This window comes from Octopus bimaculoides, chromosome 11 (assembly GCF_046866305.1).
Source record: "Octopus bimaculoides isolate indiv1 chromosome 11, ASM4686630v1, whole genome shotgun sequence".
NCBI lineage: Eukaryota > Metazoa > Mollusca > Cephalopoda > Octopoda > Octopodidae > Octopus > Octopus bimaculoides.
Genome location: NC_142938.1, coordinates 33,295,423 through 33,319,009, shown reverse-complemented (window position 1 = coordinate 33,319,009; position 23,587 = coordinate 33,295,423). Strand labels below are relative to the sequence as shown.

Sequence of the window (23,587 nt, the reverse complement as noted above, 5' to 3'; positions counted from 1 at the left end):
GATTTCTTTGTAAGAAAGCTAGCAAATGTGTACGGCAACAAAGACAAAAAAACGTAGAACATGGTACACAATTACGAATACAAACAGCAAGAAAATAACAACAGGTGTCTTTTGACTGAGAACAAATCAAATTGAGCTGGTGTGTATGAAGTGAAAGCCTAAAGGCATGGACATAAGAGGTGTTGATGGTCGGCAGTCAGGCCAAGAAAGAATGGAAGGAGGAGAGAAGTGGGGGGAAACAGGATTGAAGGATTAGATAAAAATCAGAGACAACGGGAAATGTACAGGGAAGATAAACAAGAGAACAAGAGGAAAAGGTGGGAGTTAAAGAAATGTGAGAGAGAGGGGGCAGCGAGAGAAGAAAAAGAGGAAGAAAGTATGAGGGGGTCTAAAAGATAGAGTAAGAGTTGTACAAAATTTAGATAGATACCTACTATAATGGTGAGCACAAGTGTGTACGTATGCTGCTATATGTATATATAAATATAAAAATATGGAACAAAAACACAATACAGGACAATAAAACATTGGACAGATAGACAATGCAAAGGTGGATGGGAGAAACAACAATTAGAAGTACAGGAAAAAAAAGACGGGTCATTCATGTCCTTCTTTCCTCTTGTCAAGTTTACCAGAACTCCTTACTGTTTTGGGCAGTTACACTTGAGACAGTTCGATCTGGTTGCCTCCCCCCCCAGTCTAAGCTAAGAGCAGTCAGGCCAAGAAAGAAAGATCATATATATATATATATATATATATATACTCCAAGAGAGTTAGGGGTTGAGGATCCAACTCACAAAGGGATAGTATCTATCCAATATACTGCTGGGAGGGTACCTAATTATTGTTACACTAGTGTTATACCAAGTGCAATTAGTGGGTGCGGGTAAAAGGGGGGTTATTTTACCCTAAATTTATATAGCAATAAGAAAATGGAGTGGAATATGAGGTACCCATCAACTTGCAGACACTGTATTCCGTTGATTAATCTGTTTATTTTATAACTAAATTGACAAAAAACACAATATGCAGACACTTATGACATACCATGTCATATCAACAATTAAAATTTCAAATTTAAAGGACATTTAGCAATTGGAGAAGGGACAAAATCTTACAGCTGTTTCGGCCTAGCGTCGGCATGCCCCATTCTGTCCCTATAGCTCCTGTACGCTGGAGTAATTAATAGATGAAAATGGTGTAATGGGGGTACATGCATGATTCGCTAGGCCTCTTCAGAGATTTACAAAATTCAATGCAAATATAAAATAAGAATAAAAGTAAAAAATGAAAATATAAAAATATAAGGCACATAAAAAAGCCTACAAAAAGTATATAAAACCATAGAAATAGTTATAAAAACTCCAATATACATGCCTATGCATGTATACATTACCATACACAGTATACATGGATACAAAAACATAGCTAGATGAGTACATATATGTGTGCTCAGATGCACATACACAGATGGCTGCACATGCATACCAAAATAGTCAATAGTCACTGTCACCACATGTGAGGGGAACATACAGATATATATATCTATCCCCTCACACATACATACATATATGCATATTACAATTAAAAGGGTAAAGGTTTATCAGTTTATTAATTTATAAATAAATTAACAATTAATAATTTTTACCAAGCCCTTCAGTATGTAAACACCATTATCGGTGGAGAACTTATTTAAAAGTTCTTATACATTTATAAACATAATTAAGGGATCAGCAACAGTTGCTTCACCACATACCGAAGTTCAGAAATAGCAGCTAAAATGCTGAGACTCCAACAGATAGCATTACTTGTAACTCACAAAGGCAAAACAAGAAGAAAAAACAACGAAAACTAACCAGTCGAAATTAATCATAGACGCGTTTCTGGCTTAGGAGCGATAAACACTCCATTTCCTCATCAGTATGATATTGCAGTTGCAAATTCGACGGTGCTAGCAATTGTGCATGCATGACCGAGTGAACATCATGCATCGGCACAACTTGAAAACACCTCCGAACCTACATAGGCCAGCCAGTCCATTATCCCTCCTCAAGAAATTACCATGTGCATCACAAGCAATACCGCATGATGTTCACTCGGTCATGCATGCACAATTGCTAGCACCGTCGAATTTGCAACTGCAATATCATACTGATGAGGAAATGGAGTGTTTATCGCTCCTAAGCCAGAAACGCGTCTTTGATTAACTTCGACTGGTTAGTTTTCGTTGTTTTTTCTTCTTGTTTTGCCTTTGTGAGTTACAAGTAATGCTATCTGTTGGAGTCTCAGCATTTTAGCTGCTATTTCTGAACTTCGGTATGTGGTGAAGCAACTGTTGCTGATCCCTTAATTATGTTTATACATATATGTATATATAAATATTCCCATACATTCATGATCCCTGGCATGAACGTTATTCGTTGCATTTCGAAAGCTGTTTATATGTTAAAATTTGTTGGGTGCGTGCGTGTCAGTTCTGTATGTGGTGGAGGGGTCTATGTGGAAATTAGTTCTTGAGGAGTTGTTGATACAATAATAATAATAATAATAACAACAACGATAATAATAATAATATGCCAACTTTTTAAACTTTGTGATGAAGTACTCCGTTATTTTTTCCTATGGAGAAGATAAAGTCCTTCTAGTAGTGGGTATTAAGAATTCTGCTGTTATTTGGTGAGGGGTAATTTTTACTGCTAATTCCTCTCATCTAATTGGACAGCAGCAGAATTCTTAATACCCACTACTAGAAGGACTTAATCTTCTCCATAGGAAAAAATAACGGAGTACCTCATCACAAAGTTTAGAAAATTGGCATATTATTGTTGTTGTATCAACAACTCCTGAAGAAATAATTTCCACATAGACCCCTCATCTACATGTACATATAGATACATATCTGGGTGCATGACGTTGCAAAAAAACACAGACAAAATGATAAACAAGGTACAAAAAACAAGCAGGCCACATAGAGAACATATCCTTCATCAGCTGCCACCATTAAAACACTGGCGTTTCAAAGAGTTAGGGCAGGATGCATCGTTAAATGACTCTTCCCGCGAACACAAATTAAATTTCTTTCATGGAGGATAGTGGCGGACGGAAAACAAGACAGGAAAACGAAACGGTGAAATAAACAAACAAAAAGGCTGTACAGCCAGACGTGGAGAAGTGTGTGTATATCGAACTCTGTGAAGCACGAACAGGAGAGGCGAAGAAGTGCGTCCGAAGCTTAGGTGGTCAGAGACCGAAAATAAATGGCAATAAATGTGACCAGCAAGGGGTAGGGAGAAAGAGTAGCAGAGGGAGAAGAACAGGAGGAAGTAGAATATAAGTGAGCAACGAGAGGTAGAGAGGGAGAGAGATAATAGTAGTGACGGGGAGAGGCGAAGGACGAGCAACGAGAGATAGAGAGAGAGAGAGAGAGAGATAGTAGTGACAGGGAGAGGCGAAGAACAGTAGAGGGAAGAATGAGAGGGGGAGATAGATACAGAGATAAAGAGAGTCGCGTCAGAAAAATATAGTTCAAAACTTACTTGTAAAGGTAACGCATGCGTTCGATCGTGTGATACAAACAATACATGAGTATATGCATATATATGTACATGTATGTACATACCTTCATCTACATGTACATATAGATACATATCTGGGTACATGATGTTGCAAAAAAACATAGACAAAATGATAAACAAGATATATATATATATATATAAAGTTTGTTGGATTGGTAGAATTGTAAGGAAGTTTGACCAATAACTTTGCAGTATTTGTTTCAAAATCTCACCATTGCCTAGTTATGTGGTAGATTTAAAGTTTGACCAATAGCTTTGCAGTATTTGTTTCAAAATCGCCATTGTCTAGTTATGTGGTAGATTTAATCTGTTCACTCAGTTTAAAACCTCCACTACATGACCCCTTGGGTACTTTTCGTAGATCCCTCCCTACCTTTATTTTAAGCATTTAAGCCCAGTTTCTATATTGAGGATACCTCCTTTCTATCAGTCTTGGAAGCCTTGAAAGGGGTTAGGTCCATGGTTCTCCCTCTCAATGAGGATATCAGTTGCATCGACCCCTGTGCTTGACTACTACTTGATTTATCAACCCTGAAAGGTGCTGATACCATGTAAAAAGCACTTATTCCATTCTGTAATGTGGTTGGTTAGGAATGACATCCAGCCATAAAAACCCTGCTAAAACAGACAGTGAAGCCTGGTGCAGTCTTCTGCCTAACCAGCCCCTGTCAAACTGTCCAGCCCATTCTATCATGGAAAACAGACATTAAATGATGATGATGATGATGACATATATATTGAAGATGGGAGGGAGAGGGAAGGAGTGTGTGTGAGATGACTGTGTTGTGAGAGCCTGCAACTACGTAATGATGCTTCATTTATATTGAGATAGATGACCAGATTTTCCACCATTATATAATAAAATGTTCTATCTTTTGTGGTATTATTGTAGTTAAGCCATTATTTAGACACTGTTGAGGTTCAAATTGGTGAACAGATATCTCTGCGTTCAGAAGCATTCTTTCACGCGATGACGTCTCACGATGAATTGCAGGATTACATGCAAGTCACATGTCAGGCAATAAAGCTACTCAGGTAAAGTATATTTTATGTTTGTGTTATTTAAACTTATTAAAACCATCTAAGTTTTATACGAAACTGAGGAACATTGCTTATTTATCACTATGGTCACCATCATTTATGTTCACTTTTCATATTGGTATTTGTTGGCTGTACTTTGCTTGCATGTTTCAATTTTGTCTTGGTTTCTATGGATGTTCTTATCACCATTTAGTTTACAGTATATACTGGGGGTGTTTTATCATGGTACCAATACAAGACAGGTTGTCCTGTTCTTGACAAGACTAAAGAGTTCTTTTGGTACTACATCATTTCTGTTTATTTTCTGACCACTTCATGGAATGTTCAGTGTGCCTATTATTGTTGCTAGCGCAACAATAAAGATTTTTTATATTTTATTGCAGTTGCTGTCAAGGATTTTATTTGACTATATGAATCACGTTGTTTGGCCTCATACATATTTCATTGATCTTGTAAGGAGAGATAGATTTAACTTTGTTGGGGATTGAAACTAAGAATATAAAAAATCATCACCCTCTCACTCTCTTCCACTCTCTCTCTCTGTCTCTCTCTCTCTCTCTCTCTCTCTCTCTCTTATTCTTGATCATTCCCTATCTCTCTTTCTCTCTATCTGCCCCATTCCTCTGACTGGATAATCACGTCTGTCCTCCACAGCAACACACCTGTTTCTGTCTTTATTCCTGATATCTCTTTCTCTTTCTGTCTCAATCCTTCTCTTTCCCTCTGAATGGGTAATCATATCTCCTCTTCAGCAAGAGACCTGTTTCTATCTCTCTGTCACACTCTAACCTCTCATCACCTGGCACAAGGCCACCTTCTCCAAACCCCCGCCTCCGCAAAGAATCTTTGTTTTGCAAGTTACTTTGTGACCCTCACTAATACTAGTCCATGCAGTCCATACTGTAAAGTTGTCGGTGTTTGGAAGGGCATCCACTGCAAGAACCATGCCAAAACAGGCCTCGCCATTGTTGGTGCAATGCAAAAAATATTCAGTCCACTCTTTAAGGTTGTTAGTGTTAGAAGGGGCATCCAGTTGTAAAAACCCTGCCAAAACAGGCAGTGAAGCCTGGTGCAGTCTTCTGCCTCGCCAACCCCTATCAAACCATCCAAGCCATGCCTCTGTGGAAAATGGATGTTAAATGATGATGATGATGATGTTATCAAATACTATGAGATAATTTATCCTGTGTTCTTCATATATATATATAGCTGCTAGAATAAGAATAGCCTGGGCAAAGTTTAGAGAGCTCTTACCCCTGCTGGCGACAAAGGGACTCTCACTCAGAGTAAAAGGCAGACTGTATGACGCATGCGTACGAACAGCCATGCTACATGGCAGTGAAACATGGGCTGTAACTGCTGAGGACATACGTAAGCTCGCAAGGAATGAAGCCAGTATGCTCCGTTGGATGTGTAATGTCAATGTGAATACCCGTCAGAGTGTAAGTATCTTGAGAGAAAAGCTGAACATTAGAAGCATCAGTTGTGGTGTGCAAGAGAGACGATTGCGCTGGTATGGACATGTGGTGAGAATGGATGAGGATAGCTGCGTGAAAAAGTGCCACACCCTAACAGTTGAGGGAACCCATGGAAGAGGTAGGCCCAGGAAGACCTGGGCTGAGGTGGTGAGGCAAGACCTTTGTACATTGGGCCTCACCGAGGCGATGACTACTGACCGAGACCTTTGGAAATGTGCTGTGCGTGAGAAGACCCGGCAAGCCAAGTAAGATCGTTGCCAGTGCCCCTGGACTGGCTCTTGTGCAGGTGGCACATGAGATGCACCATTTTGAGCGTGGCCGTTGCCAGTACCGCCTGACTGGCTCCCGTAGGATTTTCGAGTGAGATCGTTGCCAGTGCCCCTGGACTGGCCTGTGCGGGTGGCACATAAAAGACACCATTTCGTGCGGGTGACACATAAAAGCACCCACTACACTCTCTGAGTGGTTGGCGTTAGGAAGGGCATCCAGCTGTAGAAACTCTGCCAAATTAGATTGGAGCCTGGTGTTGCCATCCGGTTTCACCAGTCCTCAGTCGAATCGTCCAACCCATGCTAGCATGGAAAGCGGACGTTAAACGATGATGATGATGATGATGATATATATATATATATATATATATGATCATCATTGTTTAATGTCTGTTTTCCATGCTGGTATAGATTGGACAATTTGACAGGAGCTGGCTAGGCAGGAGCCTGCACCAGACTTCTGTGTCTGTTTTGGCAGGGTTTTTATGGCTGGCTGCCCTTCCTAACACCAACCACCCAGCAGAGTGGACTGAGTGCTTTTTATGTGGCACAAGCACAAGTGAGGTTGGTTTTGGCAAGGTTTTAAACAGGGCGGGGGTGCCCTTCCAAATACCAACCACTTTATAGTGTGGACTGGATGCTTTTTACGTGGCATCAGCACTAGCAGGGTCACCAAGTAACTTGCAAGACAAAAATCCTTTTAGAGGGGAAGGAACATTGGAGGAGGTGATCTTGTGTCAGATGATGAAAGGTCATAGTGAGACAGAAACAGGTGTTTTGCTGTACAGGAGGTACAAGGTTACCCGACCAGAGAGAGAGAGATCAGGAATGTGAACAGAAACAGGTGTGCCACTGTAAAGGAGATACATGATTACCCAGCCTAAGGGACAACCAGGAGAACGAGAGAGAGAGAGAGAGAGTGGGAGACAGCAAGAGTACAAGAGGGAGAAGGAGAGGGATGGTGAAAAAATGCTGGCCACACTCACAAAGGATAATGATCAAAATATAGACGGGATGGTTGATTACAAGAAGAGACCGAGATGGTGGCAAGTTCCAGGGCATACCTTTGAGGTTCAAAGGTCATAATATAAGTAGCAGGACATTGCTAAAGAAGTGTGAGTAGAGAGTGGGGAAAGGGAATGCAATAAGTAGTGAAAACCTGGGTATATAGAGGGTGGAGGTGAGGAGGGGGCTACCAGATAGCTGTGAACAGGGCTGTGAGGACAGGAACTGGGAATGAGAGGTAAGCATAGTACATGAAAGAGATGTAAAGAAGTTTGTTGGGATAGGGTGTGTGAAAAGTTTTCTTGTTACATGTGGGTGGGACAGAAAAACGCATATATTTATAAATATGTAATAATAATTCCCATAAACCTGGTTTTAACCTGCTTTAATTCCTTATTATTTATCTCTTATTTTAATCTGTATTGATAATATTTTAATTCCATGAAATTTCTCCCTCTTATTTTTCTTACAAAATATAGTATACTAGCAGTATAGCCCGGCGCTGCCCGGGATTAAGCTAGGATTATTAAGTGATCAAGTGCTTTATTTCAAACCAAAATAAGTAACATCGACATCAGATTTGAGCGAAATCCATTGAAATTGGTTTGGCTGAAGATGGTTTGCTGGCAATTTGATTGGGAAATCCCATAAGGAATCAGTTAATTGGTTATTTCCACTCATTGACTGTTTTCTTTTTAAAGTTGCATTAGAGATCTGTATAGGAGAAGGTTGATCTGAAGGTTTGCATTGGGGATCTGGATTGGAGTAACTTAGGAAAACTTACCAACAGCCTTAACCAAAAAATAAGGGGCCTGTCCCTTCTAGGTTAACTCTAACCCTAAACTCTAACCCTAACACCCTAACCCTGACCCTAAAACCATAACCCTAACACCAACCCTAATCCTAATCCTAACCGTAACCCTAACACTAACCCTAATCCTAACCGTAAAACCCTAACCCTAAGCTTAAAACCCTAACTGTAACACCCTAGTGGAAATTGTGCGGGTGTTAATCTGAAAAATTACCAAATCCTTTTTGTTGTCCGAATAACGGGCTTGGGGTGTGGGGTGGAAGCCTCGGAAATTTTACCCATTTATATTGTGTAATTCACTGACAAATTGTTACATACACCTCTTTGTTATATTGTTGTTGTGAAATATAAACAAAACTCTTTTGCTCCAAAAGTAGTATATGTGCGTGTGTGTGAGAGTGAGAGGGGGGAGAAAGATGAACAATTAAAAATAAATAAATGATTTGTTAGACGCTTTCTGTTTCCCTCTTCCACTTTTTTGTTCCTTTTTTTTTGTGTTAGACGCTGGCAAACAAACTTTATCTTGGTTACAAACATTTTCTTTGCTTAGACGCTTTGTCTCCCTCTTCCACTTTTTCTTTTCTTTTTTTTGTTAGACACTAGCAAACACTCTGTAACTCCCCCTCTTCTTCACGCACATACGCAGTTTGACTTCGTCATGTCAACAAACTTCAAAATTGGTAAAAGTTATGGTTGAAAATCGATTTTTATAGGTATACGCAGGTACCTCTGAGAGAAAAAGTTGACAAAAATGCAGATAGGGTCATGATGAATCTCCTAAAATTGGAGCGACATGTGTGCTAATTTGTGGACGTGCATAAAGTACAATCACGTACACACACACACACACACACAGACACACACACACACACACACACACATCCTACCTTATATGATTATACCATGCATTTATCCCTGTAATGTATTATTAGTACATCCTTTAAATAGCATATTAATTCTTTGTTATGTTTACAATTAACTCTTTTATTTTATTGTATTTATTGTATTTTGTCTTATTTGATTTAATTTACTTATTCCTTCACCTTTATAATTTCTGTATTAAATTATATTTTGCATGTAACTTGATCTATCTAATTTTATGCATGTTATGTCTTATAATATATTCTGAATAGTTTATTTGATTTAATTTACTTAACTTATTCTTTCATACTTTATAATCTTTGTATAAAATTACATTTTGCACATCAGTTGATCTACCAAATTAAATGAATGTTATGTCATATAATATATTATAATTATTTATGAAAATTAAGTGCTTTTGGTAAATCTCATATTACCTCCCCTTATGTGTTTAACACAGATTATATGACTTAAGATTATATATATATATATATATATATATATATATATATAAAGAGAGAAAAGGATAAAGAGAACAATGGTAAAGTTAGAAATATATTTTATGGATAAAGTCTTACAGCTGTTTCAGGGAAAATCCAATGTATCCCTTCATCGAAGACAGAAATAGTAGAGGAATGGATTATTACATCTATAAGAAGAGAGTTGTAATAGGAAGTGAGAGTGATGCGCTGAAAAAAGAAAAAAGAAACAGTACTTGGAGTGTAGCTTCATTCCAGTAGTAAACATCCATGTAAATAATCCTTGTGGGTATTTTCCGGAGATAATTGTAGTAGCAAAGGTGGATATATGTCATATCGTGTCCGGAGTATACTGTGCGTTGTTTATTCAATGAATAGCCCAAATCAAGTGAGAGTTGTGTGTAGGGTAAAGAAGTCAAGTCTTAAGACAGGAAGGAAAGGGGAGAAAGAAGTAATTCAAGTGAGGAATAGTAGTGAGTGGTTGTATGGTCAGTTAATCTGACAGGACAGAGAGAATAAGTATAGGAAGTAAAGGAAGAATGAGGGGGTGGAGGGATAAGTTTAGTAAGTAAGAAGGAATGCGAGGAGGTAGTGTGGAGAGGTATTTATATGTGTATGTTGTCAGGCTATAAGTGGTGAGGGTGTGGGTGACATTCTAAAAATAGTATTAAAGGAAAATAGGAGAGAAAGAATTAGTAGTAATATGTTCTAAAAATAGAGCTAAACCTAATTTCAAGATGGTCGAAGGGGGATCAGCTGCTACCTAGAGTTGATTGTGGTCATCAACGGAGCCTGCAGGTGGTGGTGGTGTTAGTGGCAGTATAAAGGAAGTAAATTAGGAAAAAATATAATATTTAGTAGTGATAGGATCTAAAATGAAATAAATCTATTCTAAAGATGGTAGAAGGGGGACCATTTTGCTAGGTCGAATAGGTTGCCTATAAGGAGTTGTGTGATTATGTTGTGTGGTCATTTGTGCATTTGTGTCTGTGATAGAATTTAAATGTATGGAAAAAACGGTGATTGCAGGTGCTAAGTGCTTCGTTATATCGATTAAGTAGAGTGGGAGAATTGTATTTTAAAATATGGAACGCCTCCTTTAAGCAAAGCTTGCAATTAGAGCGCTGGCCCTGGTATGGAATTCCAGAGTCCAGGATGGACCATTTAAAGTATACTGGGTATTTGTGTTATTGAGGTGATGAATGTGGTTGGCTTGGCTAGTGTTGTAGATTTACTGTGTTTGTCATATCTAAAAGAGTTCAAATGGGCTGCGTAGCGTTGCTTGAAGTTTTTAGTTGAACCTATGTATGTAGCTGTAGAGTTATGTAGCAGATTCGTTACAGTGCATTTATATATTACGTTATATCTTACGCAATGCGTTTGTAGCAGGCAGATAGTCCCGGAGCGACAGTTACAAGTAGATGAGACTTGGGGGTTGGGCTCTGTGGTGGATGAGGCATTATTGTTGGAGGATATGTTATGTGAGGATGTAGAAGAATCTAGATCAATGGAATTATTGTTATAGTTATTAATCCCACCATTGTTATTATTATAGGATATGGTATTATTAGTATCGAGTCTTTTAGTGGGCTGGGATCTACTGTGGTCGTGTTTAAGTGTACGAATGTTAGTGTTAGATGCACGTATATTAATGTCTATGCTGGGTATATGCATGCGCCGAGTGCTAGTATTAGCATAGTTATGGTTGTGTGAGTTTTGGTAATAGAGTGAAAGTTTATGTTTATTAGAAGTTGCTATAATAGATTCGAAGTTAGGAGTGGTTGAATACGACAATTTCAAAGTGGTTCTGTTGAATATAGAATGGTATTTATGTTGTCGGGGGAAGTTAGAATCAAGTATTTTGAAGAAAGATTTAGCTAAGTTCCTAGTGTTAAGTGAGAATGGGGGGGTGTACTAAAGTATAGAGCGGCCACTGCTTTTTTGGGGGGCTCTGTGCATGTTGTAATCTAAGTATTTAGGTGGAGAATAGTTGTCCACATTTTTGGTGTAGCTAATTGCTTTATATATCTTAGATTTAGCTCTAGTGTTATAAGTGTGTTTGTGGGGTCTGTTGGAAAATGTGGGTGGTTGGTTGCGGTTGTGATTAATGGTATGTCTTTGGGATGTGATTTGGGATATAAATTGTTTAAGTCTGGTGTTATGGATGTATTTTATTTGTTGTTTATACAACGAATGGGGCAAAAGTAGCCGGTATACAGCACTTGCTCGGTATTACCTGTATCTTTGGGTTTGGTTGAATCCAATACCCTTCTTAACCTTATATATATATATATGTGTGTGTGTGTGTATAGAAGAATGACATATTTTATTTCTGATGTATAATTATGCTTATTTCTCCATTAGTCTTAGTCTTATTATTTCATATTATTAGTACTAAAATTAGTCTTATTATTTAGTACTAAAACGTGCCAAGTTAATAGCATATTGAGCTGATTCCTGATTCACTGCTTAAATACATAAATAATTATCATTACCTCTGACTGAATTTTAAGATATGCCGTTTAAATTTGTTCCGGCTTAGTTGTCTTTATATATATATATATATATATTCCCTACATCCCAGCTATGCATGAAGGCATTTTATGTAATTCATTGTAATTCATTTTGTTTTAAAGTATTTATTTTCTTAATATTACCCTTACCCACTTGAGCATGTTTCATAGCATATTTACTTCCAGTTTATTTAACGGAACATGGTATGTCTGAAACTTAAAATTTTAAAAATTCATTCCTACCTAATAGTTTATTATTATTGTTTTTTACCTTAAAGGCTTGAAATAAATTTTCTTAAGAGATGAATGGTTATAGTTTGTATTTTTGATATTTTCTCTTTTCACATTATTCTAGATTTGCTATTTATTCATTTATTTAAATTAAATTTTATTGCATTATGATTATAAACATAAACAATAAGTTATTATTATATTTAGAAACTATTTATCCCCTTCTCATAACTTCAATTAACACATACTTTGCCAGTGTTTGCTTCTACTTGACTTACATTTTATACCTTTAAGTTTTTGTATTGCAGTATTATAGATAAGTATGATATTATATGACATTATTATATATTTATATATACATGTATTTTTCTGCTTCCTTTTTTCCACTCCATTTTCTCCTCATTCTTTAAATATATAAAAATATGAACCACGGTTTATATGGTTACCTTATAGTTGAACTTTCTGTAGATTGGTAACTAACCAGTATTTTCATTGAGTGGTTGGCGTTAGGAAGGGCATCCAGCTGTAGAAACTCTGCCAAATCAGACTGGAGCCTGGTGTTGCCATCCGGTTTCACCAGTCCTCAGTCAAATCGTCCAACCCATGCTAGCATGGAAAGCGGACGTTAAACGATGATGATGATGATGATGATGATGATATGATCCCTTAATGAGGTTTATTACCTTTACTTGATTCTATATATATATATATATGTGTGTGTGTGTGTGCATATATACATGTGTATGTATATATATATATATATATATATTATAGTCTCAGGCTGATCAAAACCTTGTGAGTGGATTTCATACATGGAAACTAAAAGAAGGCTATCGTATATATGTGTATATTTGTGTGTGTATGTGGACCTCACCCCTCATTGCTTGACAACTGATGTTGCTGTGTTTTGTGATTCAGCAAAAGACACTGATAGAATAAGTACTAGGTTTACAAAGAATAAATCCTGTGGTCGATTTTTTGACTAAAGGTGGTGCTCCAGCATGGCTGCAGTCACATGACTGGAAGAAGTAAAACAATAAAAAAGCTATGCCATTTTAATCCCGAGCGAGGCCATATACATATATGAATATATATATATAAATGTATGTGTATTTTTTCAATGTGTACAAATATCACGGAAAAAATAAATAAATAGTTACCAAGGTGGTAAAGATTCACATAAGTGCCAAAGATGTTACAGCCTACTTATAAAGGTAGAAGTTCCAGGGTTTAGTGAAATGTTTTTGGTATAACATATATAAATTAAACGCAGATGTTATTTGCATCTTTATACTTCCAACATATGTTCCAAAGAAAACATTGGTATTATTCCTGAGGGAATAAAATGGTGTAATACAATGTAATCATCTTGGTAGGGAAAAAGAAAAACAAAACACATCAATAAGCCATTTTAACCGAATTTGATTACCACGTATATGATGAAGGGAACATAAGTTATTTTTTAAAAGACCGTTAATAGATTTAACGTCAAAGGCAGTTTAGAGAAGGGGGAAGAGGAAGAGAAAGAAAGAAATTAACAGAAAATTAAGTGTGGAGAAATATAGTGTGAAAGATGGGCGGAAATAAAGCTTAAAGGCGTGTAAATAGATATATGTAGTGGAAATGAAATGTAAGAAGACAGTCAAAAGTCAAATTTTATAGGCTGGTAGAAACTACTTATAGGAACTGAAGGTATGTTTTTGTCAATGTTTGCAATGATAAACACATTCTTTAAAGGTGTTTACAAGAGAATTCTCCGAGAACAGAATGAGTTACTGTTCTTTGGTACAGAGCGGACAAAAGGATTTACTTTTATCATAAGGAAAGGGTCTAGATAGAATATTCCATTCAAAACCAAATTGCTTATTAGAGACCAAATTAATTTACTAAGCCCAGTATTGTTGCATTTATCCATATGTCTAAATGTAGAATAATGGTTAGGTATACTTTTGGACAACTGAGATGAAGAACTACCTATGTAAAAAAAGACATCAGAACTGGAAGTCATTTTACGTTGATAAACAGAGTTTTTAGTCTTAGAATTACTGCTAAGGACACAAATGCAATTTGAATTTTTATCAGAGATACTAATATTGTTGTTATTATTGTTCAAACAATGGCTAGTGTTAATAACATCAATGTTATTATTTTCATTAAGTGGATTTGTATTTAACAACTTATTGTTATGCAAAGAGATGTTTTGTGAAAGGTTTTTGGTGTTTGAAAACCCTATTCTAATTCTGTGTGAATTAATAATGGAATGATATCTTGAATTTTGGGAAAAATTCTTATCTATAGCTTCATGAAACTGATAAGAGAGGTTGGATTTGATCTGCTTATCATATGGAATTATCAACCAAACAGTTTTACTAGGACTTAACTTATTATTCGGATAATTATCTTTAAAAATCCTAGATTTACTATCATAATGTAAAACGGGTCTTAAAGAATGGTTATCTCCCTTACACTGCAAAACTATATTTTTCGATTCAGTGTTGTTATCCGAACTAACATTTATATTGTTATTACTGTTATGACACGCTTTCATGTCCTGATCAATAGAGATAGAATTAATGTCAATGGGGTTAGTGTAGGTAATTTTTTTCTTTTTTGACCTGCTTTAAGTAAGGGAGAGTTATAACATTCAACTTTATTGTTGAAGATATCAACACTGGCAGATAATCTAGAAAGTCTAAGTGACGAACTTATCCACACCCACCAGCTATCTTGGTTGAAGAGTATTCAAGGTTAGAATACTCAACATCCCACCAGAGATAAGCACCTGCTGGTTGGTGGCTGCAGTTCTCTTTGACATAGAGGAGAAAATCACGATTTTACAAATACAGAAGATACACAAGCAAAAGTAGTTAGGATGGGATGCAGCGACTAATACAAGCAGACTAACTAAGCGTTGAGGCTATCCTAGACTACATAAGCCTACCAAGTGGCACAAAGCTTCATGTGGCTGTTGAGGGCAGAAAGCCAAAATGGCACCTGTGCAAGGACACAAATAACCTCAAAGCTTTCTGCCTACAACAAAAGAGAGAAGTGAGCCACCCCATTTTTGCTGACGTCACCATCACCACAAAAACAGCAACACCACCAGCAGAAGCAGGTAAATACTACAGCTTCAAAAACAACAGTAACAATAGTAGCAGCAACTGCAATCATAGTAGTACTGACTGTAGTAGCAGCAACAAGAAGAATAACAACAGTGGGGGCAAAAGCAACAAGCATAAAAGAGAACTCGCCAACATCTATAGCAGTAAAAACAACAGCATCTGAATCCTCAAAACAACTTCTTCAACAGAAAAACAACAAAAAGTTCTGCATGATTTGCCCCTCCTGTGTTCAAAGCAATTAGACATGTCCTTCAGTGAGGGGGAACAGGAAGATCCTAATTGGCAAAAGGTTTATAGGTCAAACAAAAGAAAAAGTAACACCGACATCAACACAAAAAACTGGCTGGTATGACCAGAGGGGCAAGACACAATCAAAAACAAATTTTCAAATATCTCCCCTAATAGCAGCCACCTCAGTACTGTCAAGAACATCATCCCCATCACTACCATCACCACCACCACTATCACAGGCACCACCATCATAAGCACAACTCAATTCACAATTTTTAGATTGCACATCTCAACACCAGCAAATGTCAAACATTTTGAGCTACACAAACAATAAAAAACTAATGGAACACATATAACTATTTAGACATCATACACACTGACCTTATTACATCAAGAAACAACACACCAACACACATGAAAATCATAGAATCATTGCAACACACATACAACACCATCAAAACAAAATATTGTGAAGGAGAATGGGGTGTTCAGAAAGATATGAATAAAAGAATATATTAAGATCTGCTTGTGGAAACATCCACACATACCTATGGAGATGAAGCATCCAACCCCCTCCTCGTCAACTAAATTACTGTAAGTAGCTTTTTCCACTTCTACACGTTAATCTAACATGGTCTTGCTCAAGTCCATCTACCCAACAACATCAGGTCATTAAGTGTCTATGTAGTGGCGATCAGTGAAATCAGACTCTACAGCTGACAAGCTTTCATGCCCATTTTCGGTGGATATGAGATATACTTGTAGTGAAATATATTGTTAGTACAAGGTGTTGATGTGACTGTGTATGTTATTAAAAGAGTACATGGAGAAATGAAAGAAATTCAAAATCTATATATTTACTACATAAAAATATATTTTATTCTTCTTTCAATGATGAGGCATGGAATCAAACTGTAGAGGCTAGTTGAGTGAAGTAATCTATGCAAGAAAGTTCAGAGATAGAAAATGTAGAATAACAGTTAAGTGGTGGTGTAGAGAAATAGATGTACATAACAACAACATGAATGACTCTAAGTCTAATTGACTAAGGAGTGAAAAGATGGGTTAGCAAGCTGTTTTTATTAATGGAACGCTAGACATTCTAGAAACTTCCAAGAGAAATGCTAAGCTTCTTGAATAATTAAGATTCACGTCTCATGACACAGATGCTTTGAGAAACTTAGAAAAGGGAGATTACTCTATGATCTTTCTTGCAAGGGAGATCAATCAACTATTTATCTACCTACATCACTACCCCCCCCCCCCCCCCCCCCGGGGCAGAGGTAACAGTATACAATCATGAAAATTACAAAAATGTATACATCATAAAATGTCAAAGCATAGAAACAATATCACAGTTCAAAAGTAATAAATGTTTGTTAAATTCTTGGGCCAGTGCACATGTCTGCTGTTTTTGATAGTCAAAGTTTGTGAGGTTGAGTGTAAAGTACGCATTTGTAATGCTGTGTGTTTGTTGTCTGAAGTGAGGGTGGAAATATTTTTTTTTTATGTGAGCCCTTTTTTGCCTATCAACTGAAATAGTGTCTTTATGACCGTTAAGGTCTAAGGTGAAAACTTTATCTGTGCAAGAAAGCGCATGAAAGGTCCTGCATACTGTGCTGTTAAAGGATGTTTAACAGCATCATTGCGGACAAAAACATGATTCCAGGAAGAATAGTCCTTAGGTAAATATGTTTTAATGTCTTGTTTTCTGGTGTTCATATGTGGTAACCTTGACATATAATCATGCAAGCGTTCAACGAAACTTGTGGTGTCAGTATATTGCGTGTTTGCAGAAACAATCATTTGACCAGGCAGCATCAAGGAAGAACCATAAAGTAATTCTGTTGGAGAATATCCAATATCTTCTTTGACAGAAGAGCGGAGACCTGAGAAAACAATAGGAAGAAATTCAATCCATCGAGATGAATCAGCAGAAGCACACAATGGAACTTTAAGCTGTCAGTGAAATCTTTTGATCATATCCGTTTGAAGCTGGTTGGTAACTGGTTACTTCCTAAAATCTTGGTAAGCTCCTGGAAAAGCTTAGCTATAATTGACGTCTGTGATCTGTTGTTATTGGAACATGTGTTCCGAAACGAGAAATCCATCTTGTGACTAAAGCTTGTGCCACAGTTTGAGAAGAGATGTCTATGAGTGGAATGACTTCTAGCCAGTGGAAAAAAAACGATCGATACAGGTTAATAAAAACATGAAGTCTTGACTCGCAGGCCAAGGTCCTACTGTATCAACATGTACGTGCTAGAATCATGCATCTGGATTGGAGAAAGTCCCTAACAGCACATGGATATGTTTATGTACCTTGGATCTTTGACAATTGACACAGGTGTGAGTCCAATTAGGTATGTCTCGACGCATGTTTAGCCAAATGAAATGAGCTGAAATAAGCTTCAATGTTGCTGTTATACCAGGATGTGAAATATTGTGTAGTGCTGAGAAAACAATATGGCGATGCTTTTTTGGAACTAAAGGGCAAGGTTTACCAGAAGAAATATCGCAAAGGATCTGTTTGTTTGATGTTGCAACTGGGAGAAATTGGAGGTCAAAAGGATTTAGTTCTGGTTGTTGTATATTAATCAAATCAACGGATGGTTGATCTTGAGACATTTCGTTCAAGTTAATTTCTGTAGTTGAAAATAGTGCATTGACAGGTAAACGGGATAAAGAATCTGCAGCAATGTTCTCAGAACCTGGAATGTATTGCATATCACTCATGAATTGTGAAATGTAATCCAAATGTCGAATGTCCCTCAGAGAAAATTTATCTGGCTTGCAGTATAAAGTGAAAGATAACAGCTTGTGGTCCATAAATATTGTGAAGTTTCCCCCTTCCAAAATGTGTTAGAAGTGTTTAACTGAGAGTTGAATAGCTAGCAGTTCACAACTGAATGCACTATATTTAGTTTCAGCTGGTTTTAACTGCTTAGAGAAAAATACCAGACATTGCTATTCACCATGGTGGAGTTGTTGAATGACTGCACTGATGCCAATTTTGGATATGTCAACTACAAGATAATTTTGGCATTAGGAATAGGGTGAGTCAACATCAGAAGGCTGCATATTCAAATTATGTCTGGGTCATCAATTAATGTACTGAAATATATAGTCAGTACAAGGTGTTGATATAGCTGTGTGTATGTTATTACAAGAGTTCATAGAGAAATTAAAGAATAAATTCAAGATCTATATATTTACTACATAGACCTGGTCAGCACTGCTCTAAAAGAATATGAGGCAGTGACAGGAGCAAAAATTAACTAAGAAAGGTCAGTGGGCCTGCAACTTGGCACCTGGAGAGGCAGGTCCATGCCATCCAATGATGTCGTGGGAGGCTGGATGGAGAGACCAGGGAAATTGCTCAGGGTCTGATTTGGTCCAGTTCTCTAGGTGGAGAAGAACTGGGATGAGGTAATGAGCAAGGTGACCAATTTCACCAGAAATGGGCCAAGTGAAAGCTATCCCTGAAAGGTCAGGCAGAGGTGGTGAATGCATACAACATCTGTCATATATTATTGCTTGACCATTGTGCCTTGCCTCAGTTTATGTCTGACCAAATGGAACATGTACTCTTCTACATTCTGTGGAAAAGGCACATTCCACTGGTCAGGCACCACATTTGCTGTCAACACTTGCTGAATGGAAGGTTGGGCATGTGTGCAGACATGCACAGAGGCTGCAACATCTCCAGTGCATCCTAGATGGTGAGCAGCTGTGGTCGTTATTTATCAGACGCAATTTTTCACAGCCCATCGCTTTGTCTGAGCTGCAGTCCTGGATCCAAATGTAGACCAAGACAAAGTGCCTGGCATCTAGAGTGCTGTTGGTGGAAGTTCCATTCATGTGTCCTATAAAGGGTTAGTAGTGGCCAAGCGTGACATCATTCTTGGGGATTCTTTGGGAGTTGATGAAAATGAGTTAGCTGGTCTGTTCCAGAGGACTTTTGGGCCAAGGCCCATGGATAACTTCCAGAAATCCCTGGCCTAGCAGTGCTACAGGGAGGCATTACCAGTTTGGAATAAATGAAAGTGCTGTCAGCCGGGCTTGCCCGAGGTGCATGCAGAGCGATGAAACTGTTCTGGATGCTCTTGTCCAGTGCCCAAGCATTGCTGACTTGTGAGTTTACATTGAACATCTGCTGTAGGATGGATCCGGCTATCAGCTGAGTCCATTATGAAAATTGCCCCACCACCTTCCTTTGGTCTGGAAGGGCAGGCAGTGTTTCTTTGCCTGGTGGTCTTTGCAAAAAAAGTTGAAAGGGCTGAAAGGAAAGTGAGGGTAGAGAGGAAAGTGTTGCTTTCCAGCAATTTTGCTAAAAGGTTGGTGAATATAATGCAAATGGCCTGAGTGAACAGGCCTATTTTAAGCATGCAGCTCTAGATTGAAGGTAGACGAAATGGAAAGGGCACTTGCTCTAGAGGTCAGAGCAATAGTGGTTTTTGTGGGCTTTCCACTAGCAGCTATTAGAAGTTTCCCTCTTTTGGGGATTTATTTGTTACAATTTTTATTATTCCTTTTTACATGAAGCAATCCCACTCTATTTGTATTGTATTGTCCTGTACCATCCCAAATCTTTTATATGAACCCTCAGTGGTTAATAAAGAAAGGATTATTATTAATATATGTTTGACTTTTGCTTTGTATTTGTACAAGTTGGCTCCATGTCTCACCCAGAGACCTCAAGAGACAACAAGTTAGAAGTTCATGTTGGTGTTATGCCTAGGGTGTCATATATTTGGTTTTGTACATAATATTGTTCTAGAGAATATAATCATCATCATCATCATCATTAAAGTGGCAAGCTGGCAGAATCATTTGCACACTGGACGAAATGCTTAGCGATATTTTGTCTGCCTCTATGTTCCAAGTTCAAATCCTTTTGGGGTTGATAAATAAGTACCAGATGAACACTGGGGTCGATGTAATCGACTTATCCCCTCCCCAAAAACTGCTGCCCTTGTGGAAAAATTTGAAACCATTATTATTAAGGCAGCAAGCTGGCAGAATCAGTTGCATGCTGGACGAAATTCTTAGCAGTATTTCCTCTGTTGCTATGTTCTGAAATCGACTTTGCCTTTCATCCTTTTGGAGGTCAATAAATTAAGTACCAGTGATACACTGGGGTTGACGTAATCAACTAGTCCACTCGCCCCAAATTTCAGGCTTTGTGCCTTTATTAGAAAGGATTATTATTAAGATGGCAAACTGGCAGAATCATTAACATGCCGGGCAAAATGCTTAGCAACATTTTGTCCATCTTTATGTTCTGAGTTCAAATTCCACCAAGGTCGACTTTGCTTTCATCTTTTTGGGGGTTGATTAAAATAAGTACCAGATGAGTACTGTGGTCGATGTAATCGACTATCTCCATCCCCCAAATTTCAAGCCTTGTGCCTATAGTAGAAAGGATTATTATTATTGTTATTATTAAGATGGCAAGCTGGCAGAATTGTTAGCATTTGTCCTTACATTCTGAGGTCAAATTTGCCTTTCATTTTTTGGGGTCAATAAAATAAGTACCAGTTGAGTACTTGGGTTGATGTAATTGACTAGCCTGCTCCCCCAAATTTCTGGCCTTGTGCCTATAGTAGAAAGGCTTATAATTATTATTTTATGAAAACACACAGCATATTTTGCTGGGTATGATGGAAAGTGTCAGCTGTCCACAGCCAGCAAACTAAGGTGATACTTGTTTACTGGTCATGCTTCAAGGACCTTGTGAAGAATTCTTGCAGTTCCAAGCAGTGCTGATTTTTGTAGGTATTCTTCTTTTACATTTGTACCAATCTTTTAAAGCCATGTTGGTAGTTGTGTGCTGATTCTTCCAATTGTGCCGATTACTATTGGTACCATGTCTTCTCTTATTGACCACAACCTTCAAATTTCCCACTTCAAATTGTCATTCTTGTTAATTTTTTGTTCTTTCTCTTTGATCTTGTTGTCACAAGGACATGCTATGTTGATTATCATACATGTTCTTTCTTTTTTTTCACCACAGCGATATCCAGTTTCTGATGTATGGTTAGGTAATCACACTGAATCATTGCATCCTGTAGGATTTTGTAGTTTTCTTTCTTGGTGACTCCTGGGATTTGCTCAAACCACATTTTTGCTCTTTAAAGGCTGTGATTTCCACAGAGCTCCCAATGGATCATTCTTGCTACATTGTTATGTTGTCTTTTGTATTCACACTCCTCTCACCACAAATTCTGAATTTGTTGCTGATGGTAGTGTTGTCAATTCTGCACTTCACATAGTTAGTCCTTAATGCTTGTTCTTGAGCTGCGCATATAAGTGCTTCTGTCTCTGTTTTCAGGTCACTCCTCCTCATCCATAGCCACTGATCTTCTGTATCTGTTTTGGCATTTGTATCTCTTGCAAACTGACCATACATTTTTTCCCTCCTTCCATGCTGTTTCTTCTTTTGTGTTCTTTTCCTCTTTTGAGTTTTTCTTTCTTTACACAATTATCAGTTTTAATGACCCTGGCCTTCTTCACATGTTTTAACTTGTTCCACAGTATTTTTTTTACATACCCACCTAAGCTGTTTTCCTCTGCTTTCATATAATCCTTACAACTGATCAAACCTCTCCCACCCTTTCTTCAGTACAGCTTATCTGTGTCACTCTTAGGGTAGAAGGCTCCATGCACTGTCAACAATTTTCTTGTCTTTGTATCCATGTTCACCAGTTCTTTTTTTTAGTCATTTTATGATTCCAGCTCCATATTGAAGTGATGCTATCACCCACATATTAACTGCTTGGATTTTATTCCATCTGGCCACGGATTGGCTCCCATGTTGGTGACACACGAAAAGCACCATTCGACCGTGATTGTTGTCAGTGTCACCTTACCAGCACATGTGCTGGTGGCATGTGAAAAACAACATTTGAGTGTGGTCATAGCCAGTGCCGCCGGACTGGCTCCCATGCAGGTAGCACGTAAAAACACCTTTTGAGCATGGTTGTTGCCAGAACCGCCTGACTGGTCCTCATGCCAGTGGCATGTAAAAGCACCCACTACACTCTCGGAGTGGTTAGCATTAGGAAGGGCATCCAGCTGTAGAAACTTTGCCAGATCAGATTGAGCCTGGTGCAGCCTCTGGCTCACCAGTCCTCAGTGAAACCATCCAATCCATGCCAGCATGGAAAGCGGACATACAACGATGATAATGATGATGATGATGATGATGGTCAGTTTTGAGTGCAATACCAATCTTAGTCTTCAGAAATATTCTATCCTCAGTTGCTATTTCATTTCCTTCACCATTATCTCATTTAACTCTAGTATGCCCAGGTATTTGTAGCCTTCTGTTTCAGTTTGTTTAAGCAGTTCTCTGTCAGGTAATTATTATTATTATTTTCCCTTTATCACAGGTTTTGTTGAGCTCCTGGAGTCTTGCATGCATAGTGGGCTTTTACTACCTGCAGCCTACGGTACCATACTATTCATTCTTTTCAGCTATCTAATACTTTCCTGATTATTCTGGCTGTGCCAAGGAGGCAAACGTTTTGTAACAGTTCTACTGGGCATTCTATTCCAATTTCCTGTATATTCCTCTTGATGCCTTCTGATACTCTTCCCAAGGACCCAACAATAATTGGCACTATCTTCACTTACTTCATTTTCCATAGTCGGGATATTTTGTACTTAAGAGGGTTGTATCTGTCCATCTTTTTGTCTTCCTCATTATTATTATTATTATTATTATTATTATTATTATTATTATTAAGGCAGTGAGCTGGCAGAATCATTAGCACGCTGGGTGAAATGCTTAGCAGTATTTCATCTGTCAATACATTCTGAGTTGAAATTCCGCCGAGGTCGACTTGGCCTTTCATCCTTTCAGGATCAATAAATTAAGTACCAGTTGTGTACTGGGGTTGATGTAATCGACTTAATCTATTCCCCCAAATTTGAGGCCTTGTGTTTCCAGTAGAAAGGATTATTATT

General features: G+C 37.9%; 1 protein-coding gene across 3 annotated transcripts in view; it reads left to right on the top strand.

Moving 5' to 3' along the window:
- LOC106871767 (vacuolar protein sorting-associated protein 54) overlaps positions 1-23,587 on the top strand; it is a 484,461-nt gene that overhangs the window by 111,330 nt on the left and 349,544 nt on the right. For 2 of the 3 annotated variants that reach the window (XM_089359786.1, XM_089359788.1), the window contains one exon: positions 4,468-4,610. The exons of the other annotated variant lie outside the window; for it this stretch is intronic. In XM_089359786.1, the coding sequence (XP_089215912.1) occupies positions 4,468-4,610 (143 nt within the window). The remainder of the gene's footprint in view (positions 1-4,467; positions 4,611-23,587) is intronic. 3 annotated transcript variants of the gene reach the window in all.